The sequence below is a fragment of the Lathamus discolor genome, chromosome 3 (genome assembly GCF_037157495.1).
Source record: "Lathamus discolor isolate bLatDis1 chromosome 3, bLatDis1.hap1, whole genome shotgun sequence".
NCBI classification, from domain to species: Eukaryota; Metazoa; Chordata; class Aves; order Psittaciformes; family Psittacidae; genus Lathamus; species Lathamus discolor.
Genome location: NC_088886.1, coordinates 51,436,405 through 51,453,771, shown reverse-complemented (window position 1 = coordinate 51,453,771; position 17,367 = coordinate 51,436,405). Strand labels below are relative to the sequence as shown.

The window sequence follows — 17,367 nt, the reverse complement described above, 5'->3', positions numbered from 1 at the left end:
TGGTGAAATGAGCAGCCCTCTGATCTTAAAAACTGCACGGTGTATGTGTTTGTCCTCATTTCCAGAATAATCATAGGATAGTTAGGGTTGGAAAGGACCTTAAGATCATCTAGTTCCAGCCCCTCGCCCATGGGCAGGGACACCACACACTAGACCATGCTGCCCAAGGCTCCGTCCAACTTGGCCTTGAACCCTGCCAGGGGTGTCATATTTATCACTTCTTTGGGCAACCTGTTCCAGTGCCTCACCACCCTCACAGTAAAGAACTTCCTTATATCTAATGAATCTCTTATGTCTAATGAAGCATCAAGGCTCATCTCCTCCAATAAGGTGTTTTTTTCAGGAATTAAAAGGTGGTGGTGTGGAGTGGCTGAGGATAAGTCAGATCCTAAAACCACTGGAGTCTTGGAGTCAATGTACAGGGAATCATGGAATCACAGAATCATAGGATAGTTAAGGGTTGGAAAGAACATTAAGATCATCTAGTTCCAACCCTCCAGACACTTTCAATAAGGATTATTATAATATAAACCAGGAGTGGGATGTGACCATCTTTAATCTGTCTTGTGACATGGGTCTTTTCTTGGAGCATAGCATGCTAGCTCTGTTATTGTATTGTTTCTTAATTACTCTGTGCTTCTGTGCACTTGACTTCTGCTGTGGGATTTGTTTGTGAGACACATCTACTTTGCTATTTTCCTCTGCTCTGGACCTGGCTGTCCCGGATGCCGCTCTTTGTGTGTGACAAATGTTGCCAGTAAGCACCCTATAAGGCTCTACAGGAAGACAGCAAATGACATCCACTAGCATGCAGATTGCTGTGCAGATAACTCACTTTACTCGACCCTTGTGCCCTCTCATAGAGCGGGGACAGGGAAGTGCACTTACCATCAGGGCTTTTTTCACTTTCAATCTGTTCTTTCCTTCCATTCCTTCTGTCAGACAACAAATGGTTTTAGAATCATAGAACGATAGAATGGTTTGTGTTGGAAGCGGCCTTAAAACTCATCCAGTTCCAGCCCCTGCTGTGGGCAGGGACACCTTCCACTAGACCAGGTTGTTCCAAGCCCCATCCAACCTGGCTTTGAATGCTGCCAGGGACAGGGCAGCCACAGCTTCTCTGGGCACCCTGTGCCACTGCCTCAGCACCCTCACAGGGAACAATTTTCTCTAATATTTAATCCAAATCTCCCTTCTTTCAGCTTAAAGCCATTTTGCCCTTTTCCTGTTGCTACTTGCCTTTGTCAAAAGCCTCTTTCCAGATTTCTTGTAGCCCCTTTAGGCACTGGAAGCTGCTCCCACGTCTCCCCACAGCTTTCTGTTCTCCAGGTTGTGTTGGTTTCAAGCACTGTGCTGTCTCTGTGGCCCAAATGATCGGTTCTCCTTGCAGCAGTAGACATAGTCCCAATAAGGTCCTGCCGCTGCAGTGGTGCATCAAGTATTATGGTTTCAAAAGCCAGTTGGTTATGTTTCTTAATGCATTAGTGTTAGCCTGAAATCTGTTACTTCTGCTTTTTGGTCAGCCCTGCAAAAGAGGCTGAAATTTGGTGTGCGTGTTTCTCCTTCCGTGTTATATTGCCGATAGTAAATGAGTTGAGTATTTTTTACCTGCCGTAAGCAGAACTGAGTTCAGTTTGCAGCTCTGTGAGCCTCCTGTCAGGGTGTATGCACACAGAGGATTAGATTTATTTCACTGACTTAGTTCTGGCTCCTCAGAGATCTGTTGCTTAAGTGGCAGTGTAAAGCCCCAGGATGTGTGCCAGGAGTAGGAATGTACGTACATGTTATCAAACAGCTCTGAGCTTGATTCATGTTTTTTTTTTTTTTTTGGGGGGGGGGGGGGCGTGTTTGCTTTATTCTGTTTTCCAAGCAGTAGTCCAATTTACTTCTGCATCAGGTCCCAGGCAGTGAAATAGATGTAGCCTCAACTCCTCAAATACATCTATTTCAGCATCTTAAGAAGACAAATTCAACTTATGAGAACTTTCTACACAGTCTGTTGCATTTGACAGATGGTACCATCTTCTTACCTCTGCTTTTAGGACGTTACAGTACTGCACTGCAAGACTGATGTGAATGCACATATAATGCATATTTAAAACATAATCTGTTCAAGTGCTCGACGAAAACTGTGGCTGTGCACTATGGCAGATAGGAAAATGATTGTCTTCAATTTCATTTTATTTTTCTTTAGTCATTCTGAAGACAAATTTGAGAGGGGAAATGTTTGTCCATTTTTAGAAGTCAGAGGAGCTAAATAGCAGTACTGTGATGCAGAGGGGCCTCGGTGGTAGAGCCTGCTGCCGAACAAGCGGTCTGCTTCAGATGGGATGGGAGTGCCTGTCAGCCGTGATACCGATCACAAGGGAGGCTGCGGGAGCCAGAACAGCACAAGAGCTGTACTTAGGAAGTTCTTCAGGAAGCAGCCCAGCTTTGTGCTCACACAGGGGGGAATTAAGGGGAAAAAAACCCCCAAAACTAAAAAAAAAAAAAAAAAAAACAAAAAAAAAACCCAAATCAAAGCCAGAGCATCCAAACTAATATGCTGAAGCAGTGTGTGTTCATCAGCATTTCTGAAAATGCTCCCAAATTCTCACTTTTCAGCTTTTACTCACCGTCAGGGTTATGTTTCTGGGTGTTTTCCCACCAGTGACAGTAGCAGGAACTGATGTCTGTCTTCTGTGACCTTGGCATGCCATAGGCTATAGGACCCTTTTCTTCCTCAAAACAAAGAAAGCTAATGAGCAACAGAAGTGACTCCTGGAACACTGTGGTAAAAATGAATCTCTGTAGGTCTCTTCAGAGGCTGAGAGGAAGAGGGTGGGTTAAGCTATACAAGGAGCTTCCCTGTGCTTGTCTTGCCTCAGCCTCACTGGGCAGAGGTGGAAAGAGAAGTGTTGCACTTCTGAACAACCTGGCTTCAGGTTTCCGAGAGGTGGTGGTGGGTGGCTTTAGGATGTCACTTGCTGTTGCCTCTGCAGCAGAGGAGAGGATGCATTTGCTCTTCAGCTGCTGCAGTTCATGTTATGGTGGTGTCTCAGGCTGCTGAGGATGAAGAGAGCATTTCCATTTCTGCAAGAAACCTTTGTCAAAAGGGAGGGGACAGCTATTGAGACACTGGAGATGAGGACTGAGATTTGGAGCCTTGTGGTTTATAGTGCTGGTACCTGTGATTGTAAAGTAATCAGCAGAACTGTTGGGAGAAAAGCTTTTAGCTGTTTTTGTGACTCCTTTTTTGTGAGTGTAATGGGTTGCAGCACTACACTGTCCTGTGGTGGGAATGAATCTGTTTGAAGTCCATGGTTAAGTATTGTTTGCAGCTTCACAGCTTGTCTCTGTGGTTCATTCCATTACTTTCTAGCTCTTGTAATTAAATGTAGTGCAATCAGTGATTGTGGGGGAGTTGCTGATGTGCTTGAATATGTTATTATTACTGGCATTATCTTCACTGGCAAAGATGAAAGTGAACCCTTTCCCCTTATCCCTATTATTCCCATCTTCCATATGTTTCCTTTGTCACTTCTGTCCTCTTCATGATTCAGCATACCTTATGAGGTTGCTCAAAGTTAGTTTAACCATTTTAGTAAGTGTCTTTCAGTCAAGGTAAAGAAACCCCCAAAACACCGCACTATTGTGTAGTCTGATTCTGTCAGAGAAACATGAACCTGACATGGGCTTTGCCACTGTACAGACTCCTGGCAGGCTCTGGAAAAAAAAGGAAAATTCCCCATGTCTTTCCAATTCCCTGTGCAAGCCGTGATTCAGCAAGGCAGCCACGAGGATGATGGTGCAAGAGAGATTATGCCTAGCTGCTGTTAAATGAACAGGCTCCTTTTTCTCTTTGTGGGAGAGAGCAGAAAAGGAGCTTCAGGGAGTATTTGCACTCCTCTTTCTTTTTCTTTTTCCCCTTCTTTAATCCCGCCTCCAGTCATTGGCCATAATGCCAGACCTCCACAGCAATTTCAAAAGTACTTCCTGATGCTGTGGAAACTTTCCCTGCATAATGAAGACAGGGAAAGGATAAAGGAGAAGGGGAACTGCTCTTTTCTTCTCTGCTCAGCTGTCAGAAAGAGACTAGCTGTTTGTATTAGAACCTGAACAAAATGATTGATTTTTAACTCCTGAGGATGACTGAAGGATCAGACTTTTGTTTCTTTAAGTGATTTGTTGTGACTGAAGCTGGGATAATGTATTTAAACTATGAATTCTAAGCTGCCGTGGATTTAAAATAGTTTTGGATCTGGCACTTAACAGCAATCTTTGAAACAGCCATTCAGAAATTATAGTACCTTGAGATAGTAAATAAATCACATCTCTCAAGTTTTTCTGAAAAGCTGGGGTTTTATTAAACCACAGATTTAGTGATTTTGAAGGATTTTGTTGGACTGCAGTTGATGGAGACAGCCCCTTAGTGGGAAGCTGGTGCCCGAGCTCTTTCTGCCACTCCAATCTGCTCTACCAGCCCTGCAGCTTTTCTTCCTCCTGGGCTCTTCAGGGAATTGTTATGGGCTTGGAGGGCCAAGTCTGTTCTTGTCTGGTTTCAGATGCAGGTTGGTTGGTTATCCTTATATCCTGCTCCTGCTAATATCAGGCAGTACAAAAATATGGAGAAAATAATAGGGCTTTTAGAAAGATAAAAAAGGCTACTCATGGTGTCGCTTTCTTCACATAGTATAACATTCTGGTGTTAAAGTTATGTAATATGCTTATTTACCTACGATTTATTTTAGCCACCTGGTTTAATGCCTTTGTTCAAAAGGAGAAGTGCTTTCTTTTACACATTTGTTCCCACCTGGATAAGTAAGTACCCTGTATCCTACTTTTTTGTGATATTAGCATAAGCCCAACTTTAATAGGACCATATATCTGATTTGGTGGTTCAGATCAGAAATTTATATGCCTCAGGTTGCATGCATTTTGTCTAAACAAAATGTAATGTTAGGGAAGCATTTGGAGTTAAAATCCCTGTGCTGAGAGATGCTGTTAGATTGCATGGTTCTTAAATTTTTTCCCATATTGCAGTGTAAGTACTGGAAAATAAGGAAGATCCTGTAGATAACTTGCAACATCTGAAAGAACAATCAGTGAGTGAACTGGGAATATTTTTGGAGGATGGGAATCACAGTCTGATTTGTAACAGCATCCCTGCAGATAGGTTTGAATGTTGCAGGTCGATTTATCGCTTCATCATCAGGCAGAGGGCTCAAAGGCACGTTTGTCTAGGTGGGTGCTGCACAGCTTTGACAGCTGGCCCCCATCGGTCTTTAAGTAGATGGAGAAACCAGCACATATTCAGTTTTTAGTTGCACTGCCAGACCTTTACTTTGTACTGCTTGTGCCTCTGAAGGTATTTGTGCAGAAATTATGTTTTCATGGGTGTTTATGTTGATAGTTCTATTTGTTCTTGAACTTCATGACATAAACCTCTTGCTTTGTGTCATGTGGGGCCTCCAACACAAGAGGGACATGGAGCTGTTGGAGCAAGTCCAGAGGAGGCCATGGGGATGCTCTGAGGACTGGAGCAGCTCTGTTCTGAGACAGGCTGAGAGGGCTGGGCTTGTTCAGCCTGGAGAAGAGAAGGCTCCAGGGAGACCTTAGAGCAGCTTCCAGTGCCTAAAGGGGCTACAAGAAACCTGGAGAAGGGCTTTGGGCAAGGACCTTTAGGGACAGGACAAGGGGAAGTGGCTTTAACCTGACAGAGGGGAGATTTAAATTAATTAGAGAAAAATTGTTCCCTGTGTGGGTGCTGAGGCACTGCACAGAGTGCCCATAGAAGCTGTGGCTGCCCCATCCCTGACAGTGTTCAAGGCCAGGTTGGATGGGGCTTGGAGCAACCTGGTCTAGTGGAAGGTGTCCCTGCCCTTGGCAGGGGTTTGGAACTGGATAAGCTTTAAAGTCCCTTCCAGCCCAAACCAACCTGTGATTCTGTTTCTCTGTTTTTGTTAAGGAAAGATAATTGTGGTAATAGTATATATTCTCTTTACAAATGGAGAAAGTGTAGCACAAAGTAGCAAAGCAATGCCAGTCCTCATTCACAAGTGGAATGTATCCAGTGGATCCAAGTCTCATGCTCTTTAATGTACACTACATAATTTGGTAGAGATACTCTTAATATGACTTGATGTGGACAGTGTGCTGAAATAGCGCACTTACAAACATAAGCTATTCTTTTCTCATCAAGATCTTGTCTGATAAATGACATGAAGGAAATAATCTAAGGCTTTTAAAGCTGTTGGAGCATGAAGCCCTTTGGGGTAAAGCTACCAACAAAAGCTGCTGTACTTACACCCTTTTGTGTACTATCCTTTGTGTGAACAGACACAACTGACTTTTCTTTTTGACTGGGTTAGTTTTATCACTGGAAAAGTTTGTCACCTCATTCCACAAATGCTGCTGCTGGCACAAATGAATGGGTGTGGGAGTGAAGAAGAGGTCTGCTTCCTTTGGTGGAGACATCAGTGTCTGCCAGTGCAGTGCTTATTGAGTTCTTTAGAGTTGAATTATACCTTCTTTCCCTGTTGTCCAGCAGAAGAAATGATACATTTATGTATTCTATGTTCTGTTCTTAAGTTAAAACAAGTATTTCTCTTTCAGTGCTTTCACTAGCTGTCAAGAACCATGTCTGTCAACGGAGAGGTGGAAGACAAGCCACCAGCTCCTCCTGTCCGGATGAGCAGTGCTATCGTCACCGCAGGGGGTAAAGACCAGTTGTCTGCCAACCACAGTTTGAAACCCTTGCCCTCTGTACCAGAAGAGAGAAAACCTAGGAATAAAATCATCTCCATATTCTTTATCACTGAAAAAGGTGAGATTCCTCTATTTTTCAGGGTTACTAGTTGTATTCCTTTACTCTTCTTGTAAGTTTTGGTAGTGCTTCAGACATTTGAATCCAGCCTGTCCAAGTGCAAGGGATTAGAGGAAGGGTTGAAAGTTGGATATGTGTGTTCTATGAACTGAGATGTTTTTTCCTGCTTGCACTGGGATGTTTGAAGATGAAATGCTAAGTAAGAAAAATTAAATAGTTCACAGGGGAAAACCACCACCTATTGCTTCTCATGCTTGCTGCCCAGTTTAAAGTAATGCATTTCCAAACAACCCTGATAAATGCTTGCAGTTCCTGGGTGTCAGATCACTTACTGTTTTGCTACACTAAATGCAGGTTTTTAGTTTAAACTATTTGGGAAGTTGCTTAATGTTGATGACCATTTATGTGGTACCTTGAGGAGAAAAAATGGTAATAAACAATGGCGAGAGTGCACTGTGTTTGAAGGAGAATTGAGAAATTAAGTCCTTCTGTCGCTGTCGCTGTTACTGTACCATTAGGAATAATTACTAATGGAAAAATCTGGAATGCTGTAAGCAAGGATTATTTCTGAGGAAAAAATGACTGTAATGAAACTGGACTGTATTTGTGCTTTGTTTCTGTCCTCTTTTCTATATGATGAATGTATATACAGCACTAGAGTCATGATCCTGATTCTCCAGGATGTCTGTATCCATGTAGAACAAAATAGTGAATAGATAGAAATATCTTCTAACATCTGGTATGGTAAAACTGTTGCAGAGATGTACAGGCCTGATGTTGCTGATGTGCTGGGCAGGACTGGTTCAGTCATGCTGGCACAGGTTTGACTGTTTCAGGAGACTCTGCTCCTCTGGTTATGTATTCTCTTGGCTCAGTATTTTCCCAAGGGCTGGAATTTACTCTTGCTCAGCTGTATGAGCAGTTCCTTTGCAGCCATGCCTCACCCAGGAGACAAATGCTGGAGGCTTCCCTCTATTCAGAAGGTCAGGCTTTTCATGATCTGGCAGAGTTTCTGCTTTTGACAGCGGGTGTGCTTTCCTTTTTAGAGGATGGAAGGATTTGGCCAGTGTAGCTTTTGGAAGCAGAATAGTTATTTCACAAGGTCACTTACTGTGAAATAACTGTCGGTGGCTGGATTTCAGCAATAGAAGTAGTGGTGTTTTTACTGACATAGGTAAAACCTTAAGGAGGTAAATCTGTAAGGAGAACATGAGAAGCTACTACAGGTTGGTGGAAACACCCCAAGAAAGAGACTCCAGGCCTCTGAGGCGATGAATCTGGGTGCTGTCAGCTTGGTGTAGTGCCATGTGTCTGGACCAGGTTCTGACTTAGCCCTTCAATACTGCAGAAACTGGTGCTTTATCATTATATCACTGGTCATGGGAGTAAGTGCCTTGAAATTCTCATGGTGAGTGCTGCAAGAAAATCTTGTGGAAGGATCACATCTGCCATCTTCAGGCTAGGAGAACAGCTTATGAGCTGATCTGACACTTGTCATTAGGCTGTTGGATTGATTATTCATGAGACCGTTTGTAACCCCTTTTTTACAGTTGAGGATATGATGAAGTAGAACATAAACCCCATGTAAAGGAAGGTTTTCCTTGCTCTGAATTAGTAATACTATGTAAGACTTGTTTGTGTTGTGAAATGGATTACAAATGCAAGTGGCTATAGTGCAGCTGGAGAGCTCTGTGACATTTCACAGCATCTTTACTTCTCCTTGGATGTTTCCTCTTTCCATCTTGAGGGTGGGTTTGTTCATTGCTGAAATGGCCAGGGAGGTGATTGAAGACTTGTCTAAAGTTGTATTGGCTCGTCTGAAATTGCTTTGCAGTCCCATTACTGAAGCTTATTCAGACTACTCTTGTAAATACTAACATGTACCAAAGTTACAGATTTTGATCTGCATACTTGTTAAGCAGATGTCTGCGTACCTACTTACATTTAGTGATGCACACTAAAAATGGAGAAAATAATTTCTGCAGAGTAAAACACTTTTAAGAGAAAATAGTGTCAGTTTATGTTTTCTAAATGTTAAAAAAGTATTTAAAGTAATGTCCTTTAAATTAAAGGCAGGTTGGAAAAAGGCAGGTTTTACTGCATGGCAGTAGTGGTTAGCAAAAATGGTAATTGAATTACTTAGTTTAAAGAAACTATCTGAAAGTGGCATTTTTTTAATCTGGAATAAATTTGGTGGATTGAGTGACCTGCTGCAGGGGTAATGTAAGCATTTAAAGAAATGGTTTTGTCTCTCAAGACTGCAAAACTGGCAGCCACAAATGTAAGCAGAATGGAAATGGGCACAGTGATTTTCTGGCACTAAAACAGCAGTCAGAAGTTAGTTATTCTGTTCATTAGTACAGCTGATCACCCTGATCAGAAATGCCCATTTAAATACATTTGAGGAAAAAAATTCTGTTGCTGGGAAGCTTTAGAATGTGTGATTCTTTGCAGAAATGCTAACTTCCTGCTTGGATTTTAAAAATATGTTGGAACTATATGCAAAATAATCTGTCAACCTGAGACAGAAATTTTTTCATTGGAAGAATTTCTCCAGCCAGTGTAAATGTTAACAAATTCCTGCCAGAATGGTAAATTCTCCTTTTCAGAATCTGAAGGGATGCTTTACCAGGAGATGTACAATGCCACCTCAGACAGACCCGTTGCTGGATAATGTTTGGCTTTGTTTTGTAAATCTGTCTGTATGATTTTGCAAGGTCCCTTCTGGCCAGCTCTGTCCCTCTCTGTCCTCTCTTGGCAGGTTTCTCTAGCTTAGGAGGTGGCACTGGGGAGTTAGTGTTCTTGAGGGACGACTCACTGCAGATGGTGAGGTTGAGCAAATGCAGTCTCTGCCCCAAGTCTGAGCTAGTTCTGTGCTGAAGTGAGCTCAAGGGCTGGAGCACCTCTGCTATGGAGACAGGCTGAGGGAGCTGGGCTGGTTCAGCCTGGAGAAGGGAAGGCTCCAGGGAGAGCTTAGAGCAGCTTCCAGTGCCTAAAGGGGCTGCGAGAAACCTGGAGGGGGGCTTTTGACAAGGGCCTGTAGGGACAGGACAAGGGGAAGTGGCTTTAAACTGATGGAGGGGAGGTTCAGGTTTGACATTAGGTTCTTCCCTGTGAGAGCGGTGAGGCACTGGCACAGGGTGCCCAGAGAAGCTGTGGCTGTGCCCCATCCTTGGCAGTGTTCAAGGCCAGGTTGGACAGGGCTTGGAGCAACCTGGTCTAGTGGAAGGTGTCCCCACTCATGACAGGGGTTGGAACTGGATGAGCTTTAAGGTCCCTTGCAATGGAAACCAGTCTGGGGTTCTTTGAAGTAATCATCAGAGTTTGAAGGGATTATTTAATGGCCTAGTCATGGAGGGGTTTTCCCCCTAGTTTCACTACTTAGGATAGATGAAGTGATAGCCATCTTTTACTAGAGTACTTAATTGCCATGAATTTGCTAGTCAAATGAACTTGTTTGTGTTTGAAAAGCTTTCAAATAGTCCCCTAAACCAAGAAATGCTTGTCTTCTAGCAGAACTTATTAAAGGAGGTGCTGTGGGGTGTCACCCAGGACCAGGGATCATGCATGGGACACGGTCCGCCCTGCTGGCTCAGGGCAGATTTTGTTGTGGTTTCAACTGCAGCTCAGTAACTCAAAGTGTACCATTTGGAGTCATCTAACTCCTACAGCCAGGCTGTTGAGAAACACCTGTGTTTCGTGCTTTGTGTACAAAGGGTGGCTGGCGGGAAGCGAGGTGTGCTTGAGGATGGGTTTGTGATGTGTGTGAAGTACCTTGGGTGATGCCATGTAGAATGCCTGTCGCTTCACTTGGAGAAAAGTCCAGTTTGAGGTACTTCATCAGAGCAATTCTCCAATTTGCTGAATCCTCATGAAGGACCTGTGTCTTCCCCCTCCCAGGAACGGGGGGACTTCATGCTGCTGTCTCTGCACAGCTGAGGGACCACATCTTAGATTCACTTGCCATTTGAAACCAGTGTTACCCTTTAATAACAGGATTCCCATTTAAGTACATAACTGTGTTGCAGATATAATCAGAGGTTGAAAAGCAATGTGGCCTCATGGTGGCCTTGTTCACAGAGCCCTTGAGTGTGTTCTGCCAACTCATGACTCAAGGGACTTGCCTCTTGATTGAAGCTCACCGCTTACGTGTGTTTGAAATGCTGCTCTGCCGTTCCTGTGGGCAGAGGAGTGAATTTTAGTCTCCTTGCCTAGGCTACTAATAAGATCAATGTGTTTTTGGAAGGAGTGGGTTTATTTGCACAGCACTTCTGAGGGTCTGAGCACCAGCTCCTGTTCCCTACATGTCAAGTGCTCCCTAACAGGAATCTTCTGGGGATTATCCCATTGTCCTTGTTTTCACATAAACAAATGCAGAAGACTGGGGAGAAACAGTACTTTCTGTAGTACTTTTCTGAAAACTTTAAAGGTTTTCACATAAGCAAGTTTATTCTGTCCTGTGGCGGCTTAACAATGTTAATGGGAACATTTGACAGTCCATTTGCTTTTTGGCTCTGACCTGTGCAGCCATATTAAAGATATCCTGTTTATAATAGCAGACTCTTTCCACTGCATTGTTCAGCTGGAGGTAGCCCACATGGCTTTTCATTTGTACGTATTGTGTTCTGTTCCTTGTCCTTCCCCTCCCGCCAGCGTGAGGGAATTTCAGACAGATTCTCTGGCTCTGAGCAGCACAATCTATGCTTGCCCCATGTTGAGGTGCTGGACTAGATGAGAGGTCACTTCCAACCCTGACAATTCTGTGATTCTGTGATATTCTGCAATATGCAGGAACTCTTTACCGCGTTGTAACAGAGGGTGCTGTTTTAGCTGCGCTTTCTGTACCGAAATAACGTTACTTTTGTTTTGAAGGTGAACGTAAAAACAAAGCAAAAAAAAACCTTTTAGGCTGCAAAATAGTGTGCTGCTTTCATTTTGGGAGCACTGTGGCATTGCTGCTGGCTTCATGCACACTAGAATAAATGCAGCTGATTCACCTATATGTTTTGCAAGCCCACAGGCATTCCCAGGATTACACATGCAGTTTTCCTGGTATCAGGTTAGACAGGCTGTAGAGCTCACTGCCAGAGCTCTGCCTTTCAGCAGAGGACTGTAAGATGAGGCCCTGAGCATCATCTTTCTACCTGGAGAGCAAACAGCAAGTATACTTCTGGGCTCTGGCAGAGAAAGAAAGCAGGGCTCAGGCTTTTTTGCCAGAGCAATAAAACAAATTCCTGAAACCTTCCAACTTAACTCCAAATCTTTTTTGAGTAAAGGGAACAGAATGGTGTATTTTACATTTAGAGTTAACTACAAATTGTCTTTTAGTTTTATTTATTTTCTCTTTGTCAGGAAAAAAAAATAAAGCCCCAACCAAGCCCCAGGCATTATAAAACATCTTATGAATGTAATTGAATCTAGGTTGGATTGAGCACATGGTCCTTCTCATTATCTGTTCCTGCTTCTGGTACTTAGTATGCTTGCTCCCCCCTGCCTCCTTTAGTTGAAATTAGGTAATTGCTCTGAGGCTATAAATTCTTACCTTCATCACAGGAAGTCCTAGTTTGCATTAATTACCTTGAATTGCAGTAGTGAGGCAACTGAGTTTTAACTGTCTTTAGGGTGAACTTGAGGTTGAAGTTGTCTTCAGTGGTGTTTGTAATCCATATTAAAATATTCTCTTTTGCATTGTAAACATTTCATATGTTTAAATTTCATATGCTCAACAGAGCTCTTTGCACTCCAGTGCTCTTAATCTCTTTATTTCCTTGCTTCTTTATTTTCCTTGTTATAACTTACTTGAATGGAACAAGATGTTGATTCTTACATGAAGTCTGTACCCACTTGAAAACACCAACTGTGCTGCATCTGTAAACACCTCCATCCATTAAAAAGAATAATGTTACATTCATCCTAGTTGTTGTAATGCTTGGATTGGTTATATTAAATAGAGACAACAGGACTTTAAGTCTTTGCTCAGTAGATCTTTGAATATCTTTTTCAGGAAGCAAGAAGAAGGAAAAGGAAAGGCCAGAAATCTCCCCACCATCAGATTTTGAGCACACCATCCATGTTGGTTTTGATGCTGTTACTGGAGAGTTCACTGTAAGTATACCTGCCTTGGAGTTGCTCAGAAAACAGCTGTGAGTCAGGGCTGTAATGAAGCCGTTGTTATGTTTTACGATAAAGTCTTTGCTTTTATAAAAGAAATAATTTTACTGTGTATTTGTACAGCGTGCAGAGTAAAGAGTCTGTGTTCTGGTAGTAATTCTGTAGTGTAAATGTCATATCTGATGCTTTGGGTCACCTGGGAGAGCCTTCCCTGAGAAACCATTTCTAGCCCACTTTCATTAGTGGGTAACCCTTGTTCTGTTGAGTGCTTTTGTATTCCTGTTCCTCACATCTGGCTTCATATACCTGAAAGAGATGGCATCATGTTGGCATAGTGTTTTGCATTGTGTCACCTATGGACATATGGGCTCTCCATTAAAACCCCACCCTACTTGTTCAGGTGTTTTAGGCTAAATGTGTTACGATTTTTATAGAGGAAAAAAAATTGTTCTACTCTGAAATGTTAGAAGTATGCTTCAAATAGCCTATTTTTTTCAGGGAATGCCAGAGCAATGGGCTCGGTTGCTTCAGACCTCAAATATTACAAAGCTAGAACAGAAGAAAAACCCCCAGGCGGTACTAGATGTGCTGAAATTCTATGACTCCAAAGACACAGCAAAACAGAAGTACCTGAGTTTTTCTGCTCCAGGTGAGATTCAAGTGTGTGCAAGACATATTGAAGAGGAGTACAGAGAATAATAAAGCGAATTCAAACACTGAAAGAGCAAACTGGTTTTCAATGAGTTAAAAATACTTGAAGACAGATTTAAAACTCACTGGAACTGGTTTTTTGTCCAGTTGTTTTCCTGGTTTGAATGGAGAAGGGAAGAAATGGAACTAGATAATGCAAAATAGCAGCCAAAATTATCTTGAACAGGCTGTGTTTATAAAGCTGTAATCTCTGAGGCTGAGATTAACTGATTTCATGCTGGTGACCTTGCTCCTCCTGTCTATGGTGAAAACAGCTATCTGTGAACTTGATGTCACCATGTTGTGACATCAAAGCAGCAAAATAAGTTGTGGCTTCTAGGCCAAGAGCTATGGGGCGTAGGGAGACTGAGTGAATGAGTGTCCTATGAACAGAGGCAGTTTTACCTAGTTTTCTTCCAAATTATTTCAGAAAATAGCTTAGTAATGAGGCTTTGTAATATTCTTACCCTTGATTCAAGAGACTGCTAAGGGAACAGAAACATCCCTTTGGTGGTGATTTCACATATCAGTAAGACAGAGCACAATAAGTGTGACAAGCAGCACTCAATTGGAGAACTGTGTGTGGGTACTCAACGTGGGTGGAGAGCATGTTGGGAAATGCATGGGTTTCCCTGCTTTTAGGGAGAGTTTTAGAAATGTACAGCTTCTTTCTGCATGGTCTTTAGTGCAGTACTGGTTTCTGATTTGTGACCATAAAATTTTGCTGTTTGAAAGATGGAAAAGAAGAAAAATCTCCAAAGCAGTCTGTGTTCTTTACTCTTCACTTTTTAAATTCAAAGTTCACTTTGAATTTAAAGCTCACTTTTTAAATTACTATTCTGATGATTTTATGTATTCTGCTATTTGTCCTATCTAGAAAAAGATGGTTTCCCTTCAGGATCACCAACGGTGAGTGTCTTTACTATGCTTTGTAAATTCTGAAGCATGTAAAAATTCAAGTCTTTTGTATTTGTTACATAATGAATCTTGCAGTATAAACTAAAATGAGAATTTGTTTTGTGGAATAAAAACATAAATTGGGGGATCGACAGAGCATATTTCACTGGAGCAATAGTATTTTAGACTCATAATAAAAATACTTTCTTTTGACATCTGTAAGAATTCTTTTATCTTTACGTGGGGAGAAGACGACCTGAAGTCCTTAACACTGTGGGGGAGACAATTTTGTTTAGTTTGTTTTGGTTGGTTTTGTTTTGTTATTTACTTTGGTAAAAATGTAGACCAATGCGAAAGGAGAACCATCAGCAGCTGTGGCAGATGATGATGAAGATGATGAAGAAGCTCCTCCTCCTGTTATTGCTCCACGGCCAGATCACACAAAATCGGTGAGCAGCTGTAAAGTTTATGGATCAGACCTGCATTTCTCAGTATTTTCTACTTCTGTTTTCTAGCAAAGTGTTACATTTGTGAAATGAGTAAGTTTGAGTTTGCTAAGGAAATGCCTAATTTCTGAATATCTGTTGGAATGGAAATCTTGACATTAATTCCAATTTGTTTGTTGGCTTGTGTTGAAGCTCTACAGTTATGCATATCCTTCAATCCAGCATGTGAGGAGGAGGCTTTTTTTACTCCTAAAAACTATAGCTAGTGTCTGTAACTTTGCATAGTACAGTGGGGCAACGTAGTGTACTTGATTTTGTTTATTTTATTTGCTCCAGCTCATTCTTTTGGCTATGGTAGGTGTACATTTTGCTGCTCTGCCCACTTATTCTTGCTCCAGGAGTGCAAATGTGAATTGTGTTTGTCAAGTGATAGTGTCCCTGGGTTACATAGTCGTATAAACTATGACAGACCTACAGTTTGATCTCGAGTAGCTGCATGTATGTGAACAGCTCAGGAGGAAGTGAAATAAAGCTTCAAGAAAATTCCCTAAATTGGGGGCAACTGGGAGATTTCTGTGACTCTCGTGCTTCTTTTCATAGCAAAGCATGAATCTTTTTCCTTTAGATCTTAGTAGTAACTGATCTCACTATTAAATAGTGATTTCTGTTCTATAAACTAGCATGGGTAATAAAGAATAAGCAGGTAGGAAACCCACAGAACATCTGTCTCCTCGTATGCACTATGTTCAGGAGGTGCCTGAGGCTTTCTGTCGGAGGTTGCCAGCATCTTGTTTTACTGGCCTTTGTTTCTCAGGTCTAGTTTCTGCCTCCAGCTTGTTGTATAAAATGGTGCTTAGGGATCTTTGAAAAACTGTGATTGTTTTCAGCTAAAGGTCAATGATTGCAAGAAAAAAGCTCAGGTAAATGGTCTCTCTTAACAGATTTATACACGGTCTGTAATTGACCCCATCCCTGCACCAGCCGGTGACACTTCTGTTGACAGTGCGGCAAAATCAGGTGATAAGCAGAAAAAGAAGACCAAAATGTCAGATGAAGATATCATGGAAAAACTACGTAGGTGTTTTTTATTTCAGATAAACAAAGGCTTTAGGACTGGGGGAGGAATATTAAGTTTTTGCCCTCATTTTTGTGTAAGGGTTACTGTGCTTAATTGAGTGTGTATCAGTGGCTGCGAGAGCTGCGTTTGGAAGTTTTGCCAATTTATATGCTTCAGAGCCCTATTGGGTAAAAAAAGCCCTGTAGAACTGTTGTTTTGGATTGAAGTTCAGTTGTGATAATGTGATCTGTGTGTCTAATACAATCGTAGTAACATAAAGTAGTTTCTGTGGTTGCTTGTTCAGAATCATCTTGAAGATAATTGTCCACTCTGTTAAAGTTCCTGTGCTTAAGTTGAGATTTGTCATAACCTCATACGGGGTTTTGCTACACAGAAGATTATAATAAAATTGAGATATGAGGGGAAACAGTATGACCTGTCTCATGCAGAGTATAATATAGCAAAATGATTGCTTGAAGCTGGGCCGTTCGCAGCTGGAACTGAATAAGGAAGCTTTGGCTGTTCATGCATAAGCCTATACTGTTTGAGCTTGACCTGTCTTGGAAGTATCTTGGAAGTATCAGCCGTACTAAAAGGGGATAGTGGGATTGACTTTTTTGGTCATTGTTGTTTGTTTGGATTGGTTTTTTTTTAGGCACTATTGTGAGCATAGGAGATCCAAAGAAAAAATACAACAGATACGAGAAAATCGGGCAAGGGTAAGTGTTCACCCCAGCTTTGGTTCCCTGTGAGTCAGTGTTTCAAAGAGGTGTTCTGTTCCTTGTCTGATACTATCACGTAGCCACCGCTTACTGAAGCAGGCAGAAATGGCTGTATTAAGCCGTGCTAAACAGGCACTGAAGGCTTTACACAGTGATGGAAGCTTTGCATTGTCTCTTAATGCAGAAGCGTAGCTCTGCAGCTTCTCTGTGGGTGTACCTGGTGCTCTCCTCTCCCAGTAAGGTGCATTCATCCACTTTGTAATACGACTGCTGGATGGCATGAGGGCATGTCAGGAAGCTTTCTGTGCTAAGCTAACAATATTGCTGTGGTTAAGTTATTCATCTAGTGGTCCTTTGAATCCTTCTGTTATAAAATAAAATGTATCTAGATGTTCTATTTTTTTTAACTTTGATATGCCTAACTTCTACTGTATACTTTCCAAATAGATCTGTGTGTGTTTGTGGACAGGCTTCCCCTGGGGGAAAAGAAAAGTAATATCTACTACAGAAAGGGCTACCCAGCTTATCTCAGCATAGGGAACAGCACAAGTTCTGGAGAGTCTTGGGTGACATGGTCTGGTGTGAGGCATCCCTGCCCATGGTAGAGGGGTTGGAACTTGATGATCTTAAGGTCCTTTC

The 17,367-nt window shown here is 42.1% G+C and overlaps 1 protein-coding gene across 1 annotated transcript in view; it reads left to right on the top strand.

Moving 5' to 3' along the window:
- Positions 1–17,367, top strand: part of PAK2 (p21 (RAC1) activated kinase 2) — a 44,115-nt gene that overhangs the window by 13,173 nt on the left and 13,575 nt on the right. Inside the window, exons 2-8 of the mRNA XM_065675196.1 lie at positions 6,595–6,805; positions 12,810–12,910; positions 13,415–13,565; positions 14,484–14,515; positions 14,848–14,952; positions 15,891–16,023; positions 16,662–16,725. Coding sequence (XP_065531268.1) covers positions 6,619–6,805; positions 12,810–12,910; positions 13,415–13,565; positions 14,484–14,515; positions 14,848–14,952; positions 15,891–16,023; positions 16,662–16,725 — 773 coding nt within the window. The 5' untranslated portion in view covers positions 6,595–6,618. The remainder of the gene's footprint in view (positions 1–6,594; positions 6,806–12,809; positions 12,911–13,414; positions 13,566–14,483; positions 14,516–14,847; positions 14,953–15,890; positions 16,024–16,661; positions 16,726–17,367) is intronic.